General features: G+C 63.7%; 1 protein-coding gene across 3 annotated transcripts; it reads right to left on the bottom strand.

Moving 5' to 3' along the window:
• Positions 1-790: 790 nt before the first annotated feature.
• On the bottom strand, positions 791-16,411 carry PDLIM7 (PDZ and LIM domain 7). 3 transcript variants are annotated; one of them, XM_069869438.1, is made up of 22 exons: positions 16,326-16,411; positions 15,274-15,380; positions 11,709-11,860; positions 11,383-11,413; positions 9,727-9,743; positions 8,971-9,125; positions 8,620-8,656; positions 7,871-7,909; positions 7,595-7,749; positions 7,240-7,276; positions 6,365-6,403; positions 6,102-6,256; positions 5,775-5,811; positions 5,093-5,131; positions 4,818-4,972; positions 4,439-4,475; positions 3,432-3,490; positions 3,059-3,293; positions 2,801-2,981; positions 2,498-2,618; positions 1,906-2,021; positions 791-1,671 (listed from the first exon to the last, which is right to left on the bottom strand). In XM_069869438.1, the coding sequence occupies exons 2-22, from the start codon at positions 15,376-15,378 to the stop codon at positions 1,585-1,587; spliced, it is 1,989 nt and encodes a 662-aa protein (XP_069725539.1). In that variant the 5' UTR covers positions 15,379-15,380; positions 16,326-16,411; the 3' UTR covers positions 791-1,584. The 3 variants fall into 3 exon arrangements, with proteins under 3 accessions (XP_069725539.1, XP_069725540.1, XP_069725541.1); XM_069869439.1 differs by lacking the exons at positions 7,240-7,276; positions 7,595-7,749; positions 7,871-7,909; XM_069869440.1 differs by lacking the exons at positions 11,383-11,413; positions 11,709-11,860; positions 15,274-15,380; positions 16,326-16,411 and adding an exon at positions 10,496-10,614 and having other exon boundaries at positions 9,723-9,743.
• Positions 16,412-16,599: the final 188 nt, after the last annotated feature.

The raw sequence follows: 16,599 nt of genomic DNA, 5'->3' as shown, positions 1-16,599 counted from the left end.
CCTGTCCCCGGCAGAACCTTCCAGTACATTAGCAAGAAGATTTTCCTTACAATTGCTCATCATGGTAAGAGCTGCAATTATTAATGACCGTTCCAGCTGCCAGAGCAGGAGGAGTGGCTGTTCCCCACACCCGCTAACCCCGAGCCTGTTCCAGCCGGCGGTGCCGGCATGGCCTCGCACCCGTCCTTCGGGACGGCAGCTGCATCGCATGAGCAAACGCTTGGCTGCTCTGCACTGGAGCACGCCCAGAGCTGGTGCACGTGGCCCATGACTTCTTGTCCCCTGTAGAGGACGCGGGGCCAGGGCAGAGCCAGGACTGGGGGACGCAGCCAGGGAAGCAGGAACCCCATGCAGGCTCCAACACCTGCCCCATTTCCTCTTAATGCAGCTTTGCCCCCCGGATTAATTGCTGCCTCCATGAGGGGTCTTGCCTTCCATAGAATCACAGAATCACCAGGTTGGAAAAGACCCATCGGATCATCGAGTCCAACCATTCCTATCAAACACTAAACCATGTCCCTCAGCACCTCATCCAGCAGGCCAATAAACACCTCCAGGGAAGGTGAGTCAACCCCCTCCCTGGGTGAGGGGAGAGAGGGACAACCCAGGTAACAAAAGGGCCCCGGCCTGGCTGATGCAGGCAGAGGAGGAAGAATTGGAGGCAAAGATTTGCCCTGGAAAGCTGCAAGGAGCTGAGTCAGACCCTGGAGGGGAATGGGGTGAGGGCTGAGCGTGACCTTCCCAGCCGGCCACACCTCGCTTGGCAAAACCACAAGCCCTGAGACAGCCGGCACTTGCAGAGAAGTGTTTATTAAAGGCACTAAAAGCACCGTGGCTACATCAGTGGCAGCCGGACCGGAGAGTGTGGGTTTAGGAGAGGCATTTACAGGCCTGGGATGGCGGTGGCAGAGCGCTTTTTGGTAGGAGCCGCTGGCCGACTGGCCCCCAGCACGCACACGGCCGGGCTAGGGGACTGTCACACGCCACCCCGGGACAGCAACAGGACAGCTGGGTGGGGGACAGGGGGCACAGACCATCCTGGCACGCAGCCGGGGTAGGAAGTCACGGCAGGAGTTCGTAGGGCAGCCAGGAATCACCGTGGGCAGGGACCCATCGGAGGAGCAGGGCTGAGTGCCCAGCCCCGTGCACTAAGCACACAGCAGGGAATCGGGGGAGGGCTTGGCAGGAGGCTAGGGGCTGGTCTTCAGCCACTCAGGGATGTGCCAGGAGCATCCCTGCCCTGGCACCGAGCTGCAAGGGAGCAGTCCTGCTGTGCCAGATCCTCCGCAACTCCAGCCTCAGCACAGCCACAGCCACCACACTGCATGGCTCAGGGGCGAGACTCACGCAGTGTCACCTCAGGGCTCCTACGGCCAGTCAGGGGGCACAGAATAAGCCACCCAGCTACAAGGGGCTCTGGACCCAGCACCGCATCCAGGTGGAGAAGGGCCAGGAGCTGCCAGGGAAGAGGCAGGAGCAAGGGGAAGGGGTGAGGGCCCAGCCTAGCTCCCTGGGGCAAGCAGGGGTGGAGAGAGGAGCATGCAGGGCCAGGGGCATGCGTGGGCACAGCTGAACTCCTGCCCTTCACACATGGGAGAAAGCGTGGCTCTTGCAGAGCGGCTTGTCCTTCTTGGAATAGAATGTCTTCCCTTCCAGGTTCGTCTGGCAGATCTGGGGAGGACAGCGCAGTCAGATCAGGGGGGCTGAGCCAGCCCCCAGGTCCCCTCCAACAGCCCAGAGCACAAGCACTGGTGTCGCCGAGGGAGCAGGAGGGTCAGAGGTCCTGAGCCAGCACCACAGAGCCAAGCAGGGGAAACCTCACGGCACAGGGACCCCACACAGCACACAACTGCCAGGAAGAGCCACAGCCCCACCAGCAGCAGAGGAGGGGGGCACATGGCTCACCGCACAGACGAAGCAAGTGTCGTGCCAGCTGAAGCCCAGCGCCTCCAGGAACCGGTCCCCAGCGTCAATCTTGAAGTCACAGCCACGGCACTTGGTACCAAACATCTTCTCATAGTCTGGGAGGAGAGGCAGAGACCAGGTAGGCATTCCCCAGCCCCTCATGCCAGGCGAGCAGGTCGCAGCACAGCCAGGATCCCACAGGCACAGCCTCAGGACGACACGCTGCCAGCCCCACCAGATGATGCCCAAGACACCCAAGCGAGACGCCTGCTCTGTGCAGGGTGGCCCTGGCTGCCACTGGGCCACAGGGAGGAGGCAAACCTCACCTCCCAGGATGCAGCACTCGCCTTTGATGTACATCCTCCTCATTGCCATGGCAACATGGGAGCAATGGCACTACCCAGCAGCCAGAGAGGACCGGAATGGAGGGCTCAGGGCTGCCGGCACAGGATCCCTGCATCCCCCATGGCCCAAAGGGAGCCTTGCAGAGCAGGGCAGTTCATCTCCCACCCCCATGGGCAGCGGCTGAGTCCCAGTGATGCCTGGTGCCTCAGGGCCATACAAAGTGACAGCTGGGGCCCCTGGGTCCTACCTCTCTCGCAGTAGGGCTGTCCCTCCTCCATGTAGAAGGCACGGTTGCGGATAGGAGTTTTGCAGGCAGCACACGTGAAGCACTGCACGTGCCAGGTCATCTTCAGTGCGTGCATGACCTCCTGGAGGGGAACCAATGTCAGCAAGGACAGATCACCCTGTGCCGCAGGGGAGTCTCACCCAGAGCAGAAAAGGACAAAGGATCCCAGGGGATGCGATCAGGCCGGGAAGGGACAAAGCCAGGCACCCACAGCTGAGAGGGTAGCAAGGGCTGGAGATGTGGAATGGGCTGAGAGACACTCACCCCAGTGATCTTCTTCTTGCACTTGGCACAGCTGGGTGCGTAGCGCGTGTCATAGCACTTGGGGCAGAAGATGGAGCCTTTCTCCTCGAAGAAGCCGCCCTCATCCAGCACCTTCCTGCACTGGCAGCAGGTGAACTCCTCGGGGTGGTAATAATGTCCCAGCGCCACCAGGTAGCGTCCCCTGTGGCAGGACAGAGCCACATCAGCTATGCCAGAGCGCAGGACGCCGGCGCGTGGGCAGTGGTGGCCAGGGCTCACCTGATGACCTTGTTGCACTTGTAGCAGAGGGGCGTGCGGCCGGGCCCCTCAGGGGCTTGCTGGGCTGCCTGCACGATGGAGCTGCGGTTCTGCATGGGGGTTGGCGTGGCCGGCTGGCTGTGCTTGCTCACCACCGTGCTCGTCTTATCCGGGGCGTAGCGCTCGGCAAACGAGGGGTCCACAGCCCAGGGGGGGCGGCTGGCAGGGCCAGGGGTGGCGGTGGGGGTCCTGGGGGCTGCACGCACACACACATTTCCAGTACAGCGCTCCCAATCCCTCAGCAGCCCCCTCGCAACGCTTGCGGCTGTGCTAGCAGCATCCCCCAGCACCCCCGCTCCGCTCCCCCTCAGCCCAGAGGAAACATTTTGCTTACCCAATCCTGGCTCCGTCTTCATCGCGGCTCCGGGGGATGGATCCAGCACCGAGACCTGGCTACAGAACAAGCAGTTAACCCAGCCTGCTGTGCTCGCCTCCAGTGCCCAGCGGGGCTGTGTGTGCAGGCAGCGCCCTCCTCCCCCGACAAGCAGGCAGGAGCCAGCCAAGCCCCTGTGCCCGGCTGGCAGCTGGTTTGGTGACAGGATACCAAGCCAAGCACTGCAGAGACACAGCACCCTCGAGGTCTCTGGCACCCACTGCGGTGCTCTGGGGAGCAGCAGGAGCACAGGCTCCAGACTGACCAGGGACCCCAGGGACCACAGACCCTGGCTGCCTGCTCACACATGATGGGCAGTCATCAGGGCGCTGAGGGGCTTGGACCTTACCCAGCGCGGGGAGCTCTGGGGTTGAGCTCTGGGGTTGAGCTCTGGCAGAACGGGGCACAGGCAGGGATCTCCCATGCCTCCCAGCATGGGGACTGGGAGCAGGTAAGACGAACCGGGCCGGAGAGGCACAGTGCAGCCAAGAGGGGGACATGGAGAGAGGAAGAGGCAGTGGCTCTGTGCCTCTCCATGGTGAAGACAAGAAGGAGACAGCTACAAAAACAGGAGCAGAGCAAACCAGGCAAAACTGAGACCCAACAGTCAGGATACCAGGGCAGGAGGCATTGTGGAGAGACGAAGGCGAGAAAGGAGTGCTGTGCATCACCCCTGCCCAGCTGCAAGGGGCAGGGAACACTCTGCCCCAGCCCTATCTCCCATCCCAGCCAGCTCTGCCCAGCCACCCTGCAGCCCCACGTCAGGCTCACGGGACGCTGTGCCCCAGGTGCCGAAACATCACAACACCCCCAGCAAGGTTTTGCCAGTGCCACCAGCTGACCCTGACGCGCTCCATCCAGGACACCACGTCCCAGCTCAGCGTGCCCAGATCAGTGCCAGCAATGCCCAGTGGGTCCTGCCCAGGACATGCAGTCCCCTAGCACCCTGCTGCACACGCTCACCTTACCTGGGGGTTTTAATAAACACATCATCATGATCTTCCACTGAGCATAGGGCGGGAAGAAAGGAGGAGACAGAGTCAGTCAGTGGTGACCGAGGCCCAGGGACAGCAGGAAGGGAAAGGATAAAACCCATCCTTTCCTCCCACTGCCCTCCTGTCTCAGTGCACAGCCACGGGGCAAAGCCCAGCCCCAGCCCAGCAGCACCATCACGAGCCCATGCAATGACCTGGGCAACGCAGCCTCCCTGAAGGGAGGATCGGGTCCAATATCAGCCCCTCAGAGCAACATCCCCACCCCAGACCGTGCCAGCCAGTGGCTCTGGCTGCCCTAACTAAGCGGGGAAAAATCAGAAGCCAAGCAGCATCAGGCCCCACAGGAACTTACTGCTGTCTGTGCCCACCAGCTGGGCCAGTTTGCGGAAGGAGCGGGACTGGGAGGTCCCGGTGCGAGGCTGCCAGCCCTCAGCGTCCTCTAACAGCCGCAATTTCCCAGGGTCACACACGGGAGTGCTGGGGGACTCCAGCGGTTGTGGGGGCTGCCTACGAGTGACAGAGGGCAGGTGCTCAGCCAGCACCACGCACAGATCCTGCTTTGCCAGGGCACTGATTCCAAAGGTGCCCTCAAACACGCCTACACGCTCGCCAGACCCCAGCACTCACCGCTGCTCCCCCGTGCCACAGCTGGACCGGCGGGCATCCCTGTGGCATTGGAAAAAACGGCGGCACAACAGTCAGTGGTTGACTCGTGGCTCAGCGCATCCCTCCCGTGCACACACGCAGCCCCACGGAGGCAAGAGCTTCATGAAGATGCCAGCAGTGTTCACTCCTGACCAGCCCTGCTGCCACGTCGCAGCCCATGGGACATCACACCTCTGGTCCAGGTGCTGCCCAGCATCTCCCGACGCCCCCAGCAAGGTGTTGCCAGTGCCACCACTGTCCCCGCACGGTGACCAGGACAGGTCAGTGTAGTTTTGCCTCCTCAGCTTGGTGCCAGCAGTGCCCAGAGGGTCCTGCCCGGCACTCCCAGCATAGGGACAGTCCAGTGCAGGGTCACCCCATCTGGGGACATCCTGACTGGCAGGCGGAGGCCCGGGCAGGACCCTCCTGAGGTGACGGTCAGAGCAGTGGCTGAGCGCTGACAGTGCCCATGGTGCGGTTCTGCCAACAGCTCAGCTCTGGAGGGAGGGACAGGACAGAGGAGCAGGAAGGAGAAGAATCAGTAACAAGGCAAAGAGCACCCCCGGAGTCACTGCAAGCGGCGAGCGCAAACCAGCCAGCTGGGCTGAGTCCCACCTGAGCACCCCCATGGCTCCTGCTGTGCCCAGCCACACGCTCCCCTTACCTGGGCTTTTGAACAAGCTCATCCTCGTGATCCTCCACTGAGTGCAGCATGAGAGAAACGAGGAGACAGTCAGTCAGCAGCAACCAAGGCCCAGAGATACCAGGAAGGGAAGGGAAGCAAAACCAACCTCTCCTCCCACCGCTCTCCTACCCCAGCCCAGCAGCACCACGAGCCCAAGCACAGCTCGGCTTCCTCAAGTGCTGCACTGGGGTCACAACCAAGCCCCCAGTGCCACGTCACCCCACGGCCTCTACGAAATTCTAGCTACCATGACAAAGCCAGGCATCATCAAGCATCCAGGCATCACCATGTCCTACAGGAACTTACTGGCATCTGTGCCCACCAGCTGGGCCAGTTTGCGGAAGGAGCGGGACTGGGAGGTCCCGGTGCGAGGCTGCCAGCCCTCAGCGTCCTCTAACAGCCGCAATTTCCCAGGGTCACACACAGGAGTGCTGGGGGACTCCAGCGGTTGTGGGGGCTGCCTACGAGTGACAGAGGGCAGGTGCTCAGCCAGCACCACGCACAGATCCTGCTTCACCAGGGCACTGATTCCAAACACAGTGACACCTTCACCAGACCCCAGCACTCACCGCTGCTGCCCCGTGCCACAGCTGGACCGGCGGGCATCCCTGTGGCATTGGAAAAAACGGCGGCACAACAGTCAGTGGTTGACCCGTGGCTCAGCGCATCCCTCCCGTGCACACACGCAGCCCCACGGAGCCAAGAGCTTCATGAAGATGCCAGCAGTGTTCACTCCTGACCAGCCCTGCAGCCACGTCGCAGCCCATGGGACATCACACCCCTGGTCCAGGTGCTGCCCAGCATCTCCCGACGCCCCCAGCAAGGTGTTGCCAGTGCCACCACTGTCCCCGCACGGTGACCGGGAGAGCCTGGTGCCAGCAGTGCCCAGCAGGTCCTGCCCAGCACATGCAGCACAGGGACAGTCAATTTAGGGACACCCTGGCTAGTGGGTGACAGGGCAGGACCCTCCTGATGTGATGGTCAAAGCAGTGGCTCGGCACTACCACTGCCTGTCACAGGGTGAGCTCTGCAGCCCCACCAACATCTCCGATCTGGCGAGAGGATAGAGAGGGAACGGGAGAACAGAGGAGGAGGAGACGATAGAAGAGCGAGCAACAGGACAAAATTTCCTCAGAATCATTGCAAGCAGCGAGCACAAGGGTGAACCAGCTGGAGGCACTCACCCAGATCTGCCTGGCCAACCTGCAGCCCGTGCCAGGGTCACGGGCCCTCGTACCCAACGACCAGGCACTGCCCAGCACCTCCCAACACCCCTAAGCCAGGTTTTCTCCGTGCCATCAACCTCCTCCAGTGTCCACACGCCTGAGAGGCCAGGGGGCAGCTCAGCCTTCCCAGCTAGGAGCCAGGAGTGTCCAAAAACCTGCCTGGGACATGCAGCCCCGCATACAGCTCCTGCTGCCGCCCTGGCACGCGCTCCCCTTACCTGGGCTTGTGAACAAGCTCATCCTCACGATCCTCCACTGAGCGCAGCACGAGAGAAAGGGAGGAAATAGAGTCAGTAAGCAGCAATCAAGACCCAGGAACGGCAGGAAGGGAAGGAACGAGAAAGTAGGAAAACCAACCTCTCCTCCCACCGCCCTCCTGCCCCACCGCGCAGCCCTAGCCCAGTGGCACCACCACGAGCCCACACACAGCTCGGCCTCCTCAAGGGCTGGGCTGGGGCCACAGCCAAGCCCCCAGTGCCACGTCACCCCCTGGCCTCTACTGGGTTCTGGCTCCATGGTAAAAGCAGCAAAATCCAGAACCCTCGGGCCGCACCGGGCCCTGTGGGAACTTACTGACATCTGTGCCCACCAGCTGGGCCAGTTTGAGGAAGGAGCGGGACTGGGAGGTCCCAGTGCGAGGCTGCCAGCCCTCAGCGTCCTCCATCAGCCTTAACTTCCCAGGGTCACACACGGGAGTGCTGGGAGGCTCCGGTGGCTCTGGGGGCTGCCTGCGAGGGACAGAGGGCAGGCGCTCAGCCGGCACCACACACGCACCCTGCTTTGGCGAAGAGCAGCGCTCCCAAAGGTGCCCTTACAGACACCAATCCCCTCGCCAAACCCAGCATTCACCACTGCTGCCCCGTCCCCCAGCAGGACCCATGGGCATCCCTGTGGTATCGGAAAAAATTGGCGGCACAACAGTCAGCGGTTGATCCGTGGCTCAGCGCATCCCTCCTGTGTGCACCCTGAGCCCCACAGAGAAGCCAGCAGCATTCCCTCCAGACCAAGGCTCCCAGCCACTCCCCAGCCCCACTGATAAGCCAACGACACTCACCCAGCTCTGTCCCATGCCAGGATCACGGGACACTGTGCCCCAGGTGCGGGAGCTGCCCAGCAACTCTCAACACCCCCAGCAAGTTGTTGCCAGTGCCACCAGCCTCCTCCTCCTCCAGATCCCACTGGATCAAGCAGTAAACGGTGCAGTTCAGCCTCCCCAGTTCCATGCCAGCAGTGCTCAGTGGGTCCCGCCAGGCACAGCCAGCACAGGGACACCCTGGTTTAGGGACAGCCTGCCTGGCTGCCAAGTGCATGGGCAGGACCCTCCCGAGGTGACAGTCAGAGCAGTGGCCGAGTGCTACCAGTGCCTGTTGTGGGGTGAGCACAGGGTGGGCTCTGCCAACAGCTCAGCTCTGGGGAGAGGACAGAGAGGGAATGGGAGAAGAAAGGAGGAGGAGGAGGAGAGGAGAGAAGAATCAGTAACAGGACAAAGAATTTCCCTGGAGTCACTGCAAGTAGCGAGTGCAAATCAGCCAGGTGGGCTGAGTCCCAGCTGGGCACCCCCACGGCTCCTACTGCGCCCTGGCACACGCTCCCCTTACCTGGGCTTTTGAACAAGCTCATCCTCATCATCCTCCACTGAAAGCAGCACGAGAGAAAGGGAGGAGACAGTCAGTCAGCAGCAACCAAGGCCCAGAGACAGCAGGAAGGGAAGGGAACAAAAACCAACTTCTCCCGCTGCCCTCCTGCCCCAAGAGGGGCAGAGCTCAGCCCTGGCCCAGCGGCACCACGAGCCCACACACAGCCCCAGGCACTCCAGACACTTCAGCTGTCCCAGAGGGGCCACACAGAGCAAAACCAACGCTCCAGTGCCACTACAGCCTTTATCTGGCTCCAGTTGCCCTGTCAAAGCTGGGCACCCTCAGGCAGCATCAGGCCCTGCAGGAACTTACTGCTGTCTGCGCCCACCAGACGGGCCAGTTTGTGGAAGGAGCGGGACTGGGGGGTCCCGGTGCGGGGCTGCCAGCCCTCAGCGTCCTCTATCAGCCGCAGCTTCATAGGGTCACACACGGGGGTGCTGGGGGACTCCAGCGGCTGCGGGGGCTGCCTGCGAGTGACAGAGTCGTCTGTCAAGTCTGAGGGATCCTAACGGCATCGTCTCCCCGGGGCTGCCCCACACCTGCTCTGGAACAGGAGTACCTGGACACCGCACGCTGCCTTACTCCCCAGATCCCCTAACTCCTCCTCCACATAGGAAGGATCCATTAGGGACAGACTCTGGACTGACTGTGCCAGCGTGAGACTGGCCTCGAGGGCCAGAAGGGCCAAGCACAGGGCAAGAATAAGCCAAGGTCAAAAATACACCAGCAGGGGAGCTGCATGGGAGCCCAGTGAACACCTACGATACCAACTAGGGTGCCACCTGCCAGCCTGGCCCTGGGCAGGGTGCCCAGCACAACCCGGCAGCTCTTGCCCAGGGAGGAAGGACGGGACCACGCGTGACGATGCTCCAGGGCCCCAGCAGGCGGCAGAGACAGGTAGCGCTTGCCCTTCAGGATCAGGACAGTTTGCTGCCAGGAGTGAGCCATCATCGTGGGCAGAGCAGCACGTGCTGCCTTTCCCAGGCTGGCCCAGCCCCAGAGAATGGGGCACTAGCAGGGAGGAGGCATGCAGGGAGGATAGAGAGAAGAGGCAAAAGGCTTACTGACTTGTCAAGGCTCAGCACCTGTAAGGGAGAGGGAAAGAGAAAGGGAAGAGAGAAAGAAAGAAAAAGGAAAGTGAAATTAGACCCGCAGCACCCGAAAAGTTTCCAGAAGTCACCTATGCCTGCACCAGTCCCCTTGCCCTCAAGCCCCATGCCCAGCTTGTCCAGCGCTGGGAGCACACTGGGCAGCAGGGGCAGATACTGGTGACCAGACCATGCCTCCCTCAGCCCCCAAAACAGGACTGGGTGCCCAGGGCAGCCAGGGCCACATCCCCTCCCCATTGCCCAGCATCGGGGCACCACGGCAGCTCCTGGCAGGGAAGGCAGCGACCGGCAGCTGCCAAACACACAGCAGCCAGGTGGGCAGCCTGCAGAGACAGGAGCTCCTTCCCTGTGAGCAGGTCGAGGGTGGCGCTGCGCAGGGCTTCCCTTTATCAAGCCCATCTTGGTAGCCACGTAACCAGCACGGTATCACTGGTGGCCACAACACAGCCACTGCTTCCCTGCCACTGCAGATGCCACCAGTGTCCTGCCACAACCACTGTGCCGTGCCCCACGGGGCTCCCTGCAGGCTGACACGTCCACGAACAAAGGACTGAGGCGTGCGTGGCCGTGTGTGCCCATGGGTGGCAGTCCTGCTGTGCCACCTCAGCACCAGGGCACCCCAGCACTGTCACCCACTCCCACCCGTGGGTGCCTGGCATGCAAGGCACAGCGGGGCCGGGCAGCGGGCTCCCCCTGGTCTTCGGGGAGCAGGACAGACAGCAACATACCCATTGTGCTGGGGGGAGCAGGCGGGCGCCAGGGGCGTGTACGTCACAGGTTTCGTCACCAGCCCGGGCCGTGGGTTCGGAGGCGAGCTGGCCCCGAAGGGCCGAGCGGTTTTGTTGAGGGCGGTGCTGGGTGCGAAGTTATATTTCAGGGGTTCAGAGCAGGGGAGTGAGTCCTGAGCGAGACAAAACACACAGACACGGGCTCACACGTCAAGCAGCATGCAAGGGGCAGCCCTGGGCCAGGCAGCGCAGCGGGCAGCCAGGTAGGAAAGCCAGACAGCACGTGCGCCTCGGGCTCTGGGCTCTGCCGGGCTGGCACCTTTCTCCACAGGGCACCCAGCCCAGCGACAGCAGGTCATAAGCCCAACCCGAGGGCTGCTGGAGGATTAGTAAGTGCCCTGAATGCTTGATGCTGCCTGTGGCAGGGCAGTGCATGCACACATGTCAGTTACAGCTGTCCTACGGCACCAAGCTGAACGCATGCAGGCGGCTTCTGTCCAGGAGCAACTGTTCACCGGCCCCAGCCCTGCCTCCCCACGCCAGGGCACTCCCAAAGCACAGCAAATGTGTGCTGTGTGTGCCCGGCCTCCTCCCCTGCATCGGCCTCTCTGCACACCTGCTTGGGCTCGGTACCAGCGGGGGCACAGAGAGGCAGCAGCCGAGGACAGAGCACCCGCTGGGCTGAACCTGCTCCCCCTGATCCCCTCTGGTGCAGGAGGTCAGAGCTGCTCCTCCAGCAAGGTGTTTTCCAGCCCTCCAAACACACCCAGGTCCCCCAGAAGCCTAGGAGCCCCAGGAGCAAAGTCCATTTGTGTATCAATGCCCAGAAAGTCCCCTCCCCTGAGACAAGGCTGATCTGCTGCTGCAGCACCAGGAGCAACACGTACCTTCTGCGGCTTCCCCAGGTGGTTCTGGGCTCTGCAAGAGAAGAGACAGGCAGGCAGGTGCTGGAACTGGCCCAGCCACTACCAGGAGGCCGGTACCCCAGCGATGCATCACCCACAGAAGGGGAGCCACGGTCACTGGCACCGCCCCATGGCTCACAGGTAGGGGTTGGCAGCCAGGCTGAGCTCCATCCAGCCAAGCAGGGCCCTTGGACCAAGCCAGGAGCTGCCAGGCTCTGAGTGAGGAGTGACGGTGATGCCAGGAGGTGAACCTGGCTCTACTCAAGCCACACCAGGACCCCCAGGTTTGCAGGACCTGTAAATCCTACCTGCTGAGGGTGAGGCAGAGCCGGTCCCCACAAGCACGGATCCTGTTCTGAGCCTCGATGTGCGTCATGGAGCTGGTGCTCTCCCCGTCGATGTACAGCACCCAGTCACCCACTCCCACGCCAGCCTGGGCTGCCTTCCCACCTGGCGTCAGCTGCAGGACAGAGAGTCAGGGAGAGCCGGGCTGGCTGAACGGCAACGCGGGAGCAGAGGGACGCCCTCATCTCCACAAGCACAGGGGTCTGCCAGGGCACAGGACACCATACGGGCCTGACCCAGGGGACATAGGGACCCCCAAATCACCCCCCACTTCTCAGGGCATTAACCCAGAGCAGCATCCTCCCTGCTGCAGCAGCAGAGGGCTCAGCACTACCTCACAGCACTGCCCAGCCCCTGCCCTCCTGCACGGCTGGGGGCCAATGCCAGCACCCTAGGGCCCCGTCCCCATGACGCCAAGTGGTGGAGGCAGTGCTGGCTCAGCCTCAGCGGGAGGCCCAGCCACTCCTCAGAGTCATCCCGGGGTGGGAAAGGAGCCTGGTGAGTCAGGGCTCATCAGGCAGCCCACGTCTCGCTGCGAACCACAGGCATTTCCAGCCCCGCGCCGGGGGGCGAGCAGGGGGACAGGGGAGACACCCCAGGCACTCCCCCCGGCCACCCACTCTCCCATCCCAGTGCCAGCAGGCACAGACGTTACCTCATCCCTGCAGAGGAGCAGGAGCCTTCCCAGGGACACCCCCACCCACGCCGCTCCCCCAGCCCTCGTCCCGCTGCCGCAGTCACCAGCACGGCCGTGGGTTCCCCTACCTGCCCAGGGATGTGCCTTGTTCCCAGCACAGCTCAACACCCACCCTGTGCTGGGAAGGAGAATTTGCCCTCCCTTCCCACCCGGGAGGCACAGCTGAAGGCGAGCAAGAGCCCCGAGCACCGCACGCAGCTCCCAGGCACTGACAGACAAGACAGACAGACAGACGTGGGCAGGCTGCAGCCATTCCTGCTCCTCCAGCACGGAAGAACTCGAGGCACTTGGACCCAGACCAAGTATTTCCTCAAGTCCTGTTCGACATGAACATAAAAGGAGCGAGCCAGATTCCCAGCACCGTCAGAGGGCTGAAAGCTCCCTCCTGCCAAGCCCCAGCCCCTCCTTGCCCGTGCACAGGGCCCGACTCACCCTGGAACCGTGTTACCCTTCCCTGCGCCAGCATCAGCCCTTCACGTGAGGCCAAACCCCACACCAGGGCTGGCTGTGGCTCAGCTCCACCTGCATCCTGCTGCCATCCCCAGCGGGACACGGGCATCCCTTCCAGTGCCCCCACGCTGGCCAGCACGAGCTCTTCCTCCCCAGCACAGGAGGGTGCCCCGGGTGGCAAGTGGCACAAGCCAGCTCCTGGCCACGCTGCTGCGAGCCCTGGAGGGCTGGGGGAGGCACGAGGCAGCTGCGTGGGCTTGGAGGCAGGAACAGGAGCTGCAAGAGGTTTTCGCACGGCCGTCCGGGAAGGGGAGAGAGCAGCAGGCCGTGTCACGCAGCCGCGCCCAGCCCAGTCAGCACTACCCCCTCCTTCCACTTCCACGCCAGGAAACCCCTTTGGTAGGTGCCAGCTCAGCCAGGAGCCGGGGCAGTGCCAGCCCTCCCACTTCCCACCGCTCCGCTAACCAGGGCTTCCTTCCTCCCCTCTCCACCCAGCCAGCCCTTTGTTCCTGAGCCTCCATCCGCACCCAGCGAGGTGCCCATCGGCTGCCCCTGCACAGGGCTCGGCACAGAGAGTCTCTCCAGCAGGCGGGGGAGCAGGGCACCTGCACAAGAGCACACGTAACACCAAGGGGCTCTTCTCTTCCCCGCTGGAAGATGCTGGGATGTGCTACACTGCATCCAACTCCCCAGATGCCAGCCCTTACTCTGGCTCAGAAGCAGCTGCAGGACCATAATCTCACAGCTAAGGCGTCAGAAGCCCAGCGGAGCCCCTTGCTGTGAGAGGCACAAGCGCAGAGGAACGGGGTGGCACCTCTTTTGCGTGACCACCAAGCTGAAGCTCACAGCTCATCCAGTAGCATCACAGTGACAGACGCAGCAGAGATCCAAAGCACGTGCTAGTGCCGCTTTCCCGCTGCGCTTCCCGGCTCGACAAAGCAAGGCTCCATCCACTGCAGCCCTTAAGGCTGGGACAGGACCCCTCCTTCCAGCCCAGCCCGGCAGCTCCAAACCTGCCCAGACAGCCAAGGCCAGCACTGCCCAAGGCTAGTGGCATGCTCCAGGCAGGAGCTTGAGCTGGGGGTGTCTCGGGGGTGCACAGCAGTGCAGTCTCACCCCTTCCCATGGATCCACTGCTCCATCGCACATCCCAGCCTCACTAGAGAGCCCCCCAAAGCTGGCTACATCCCCCGGGAACACCCTCGCTGCTCCTGCCTGGGGCAGCAGCGTTGCCCAAGCCCCGAGGGCAGCACTGACCTGCCTGCACAGCGGGGCTGTTGCTTCGCAAGGCCCCTGCCCTGGGCCCTGGAAGGCTCCTCCATCCGACCAGACCCTTTGTTGAGCGCTGGCTCACAGCCAAGAGAAACATTTTTTAGAGAATAAACTCGGCTGAAGCCGTCTCTGCGTGCTCGGCAGAGATCAGCAGGCCCCGGGGCAGCGGCACTGGCAACTCCAGCCTCACACAGCGTGACCTCGGGGTCCCTGCTCCGTGTCGGGGTGCTGCGGAGATCCGTGCCCTCTGGGACAGGCGCGTGCTGCCGGGCTCATGCCGGGGGCAGGTCCCCACGCCATGCTCAGTGCCATGAGCAAAGCTGTCCTTCGAGAAGCAGCCTCCGTGCCAGCTGCCTGAGCGTCAGCGGCATGGGTGATGCAGTCACATTCCAAGGCTTATAAGGCAATTCCATGGCCGGAGTCACGGCCAGCGCCCACCCAGGGGACCAGCTGCCTGGGGACAAGGACCCACATGCACCCAGGGGTTAGACCTGGCCTGGGCAAGCATCGCACTGCGAGCAGCTCGCACCAGGTGTCTCAGCCACGAGCAGCCAGAAACAGAACATCTCTTGCTTATACTGGAGAAACGAGCTGGGTTTGTGGAGGGAGACACATCCCAGTGCAGGCAGCTGTACAGGCAGCAGCACAAATTTCCTCCTCTCCCTCCCTCAGGTGCAGAGCTGGGAGCTGCGCGTGGGGAAGAGAGCAGGATGGCACAAGCCGGGTCCCAGACCTGGGAAGCCGGATCCATAGCTCAGAGTTGGTGAAAGCAGCTTCCCCCCTGCAGTGGGCACGGTCCGGAAGGGGCCCCCCAGCATCCAGAATGACTCCGTGCAGCATTTCACATTTCTGTTGCATTCCCCTGCCCGGAACACCCCCCCCGACCGTGCTGGACTGCAGCTGATAAGGCTTCGAGGAGGTTCCGCAGAGCCAGACGGGGCAGGACCCAGCACTCCCGGGGTGCTGGCTCATCCACATCCCCCGTAAAGCTCAGCCCCAGCCACCTGGATGCAGCCGCTGCAGCTCCCACGCACAGAGGTAGGGAAAGGATGGATGTCACCTGTCTCAGGAGGGAAACGATAGCTGTCACCAGTCTCAGCTTCTCTTACCCTGGAGATGGAGAGCGGCATGCTGAAATCCTTCCCTCCCTGCAGCCTGAAGCCCCAGGGTGCCGGCCCGTTCAGCATCACCTTGTAGGACTCCATGTCACCCATCTCTGAAAGGGAAAAGGGGTGATCCTGGCGTTACGGGACACAGGAACAACAGGGAGTGCAGGGAAGGAGGGAGCCCGATACCTGACAGGAAGAAACAGGTCGTATTTCCAGCAGCAACTCCACCCTGACCATCCTAGAACCTAAATCCATCAGCATCTCCTCCAGCAGCACCAGAGCCGGGGGGCCCAGGGTAACCAACCCACGGGCTCCGCTCCCCCAACCCCAGCACGTGCCCTTCTTGCAGCACCCCAGAAACTCTCAGCGTTGACAGACGAGGCCGTTTCAGCCCGCGAGAAGCGGCAGCGGGTGGGGAAGGGTGGGAACCGGTAGCATTTTTACCGGGTGGGTTGGCAGCAGCAGCGCAGGAGCTACCTGAGGCGGCCGAGGGGAGGTGCCCCGGGCACAGCGCCGGGCCGGGCCGGGAGGGGACCCCAGCGCCGCCCGGGGGGCGCTGGCAGCCGGCACCGGCCCGGGCACCGGCCCCTCCCGGGGCTCCGCGGGGCAGCGGCGGCCGGCCCCGTGCTCCCCGGGCCGGGCCGAGCTATATAAGGCGTGTAAGACGACACCAGCGCCGGGAAGGCTGCGTGTCAGGCATTCCCGGCGCCGCGCGAGCCCCGGCGAGGACCGGGACCGGGCACCCCCGCGGGCAGGAACCGGGACCGGGCCGGGCAGCCCTCCCGCCGCTGCGGGGCGGAGAACCGGGCGCCGGCGCTGCCCCCCGGAGGGCACCAGGACCTCTGCCCCTCCCACCACCCCCTCCATCCCGTCCTTCCCGGGGCCGGCTCCCCGCCTGCCCCTCGGTGCTCCCTGCCCCGCGGAGACGCCTGATCCCCGCCAACCGCCCCCCCCCCCCCCCCGCCCCCGAGCTTCAGCCCCGTATCCCTCCCGCCGCCGCAGACCGCAGACGCCAGCCATGCCACGGCCCGGCCCCTCCTGCCGCCACTCACCCGCGGCCGCCGAGCCCCCGGCGGAGCGGGGCGGACCGGAGCGGGGCCGCCGCAGCGGGAGCGGAGCGGGAGGACGCGGGACTCGAACCCGGTTACCGCCCCCGCGCGGCGCGGCCCCGCCCTTTATAGGATCGCGGCGGGGGCGGGGCCAGCAGCGGCTCGGCCAATCAGCGCGCGCGCCTCCCGCCCCGGCGGGAGGGCGCAGTGGCGCCCCCTAGTGGCCAAGCGCGGGATTCACACACCCCCCCCCCCTCCGCCCGCCCTCGCAGCACCG

Source organism: Phaenicophaeus curvirostris, chromosome 15, assembly GCF_032191515.1.
Source record: "Phaenicophaeus curvirostris isolate KB17595 chromosome 15, BPBGC_Pcur_1.0, whole genome shotgun sequence".
In the NCBI taxonomy this organism is placed as follows: Eukaryota; Metazoa; Chordata; class Aves; order Cuculiformes; family Cuculidae; genus Phaenicophaeus; species Phaenicophaeus curvirostris.
Note: the sequence above shows the minus strand (reverse complement) of the source record. Positions and strands in the feature narration are given on the sequence as shown.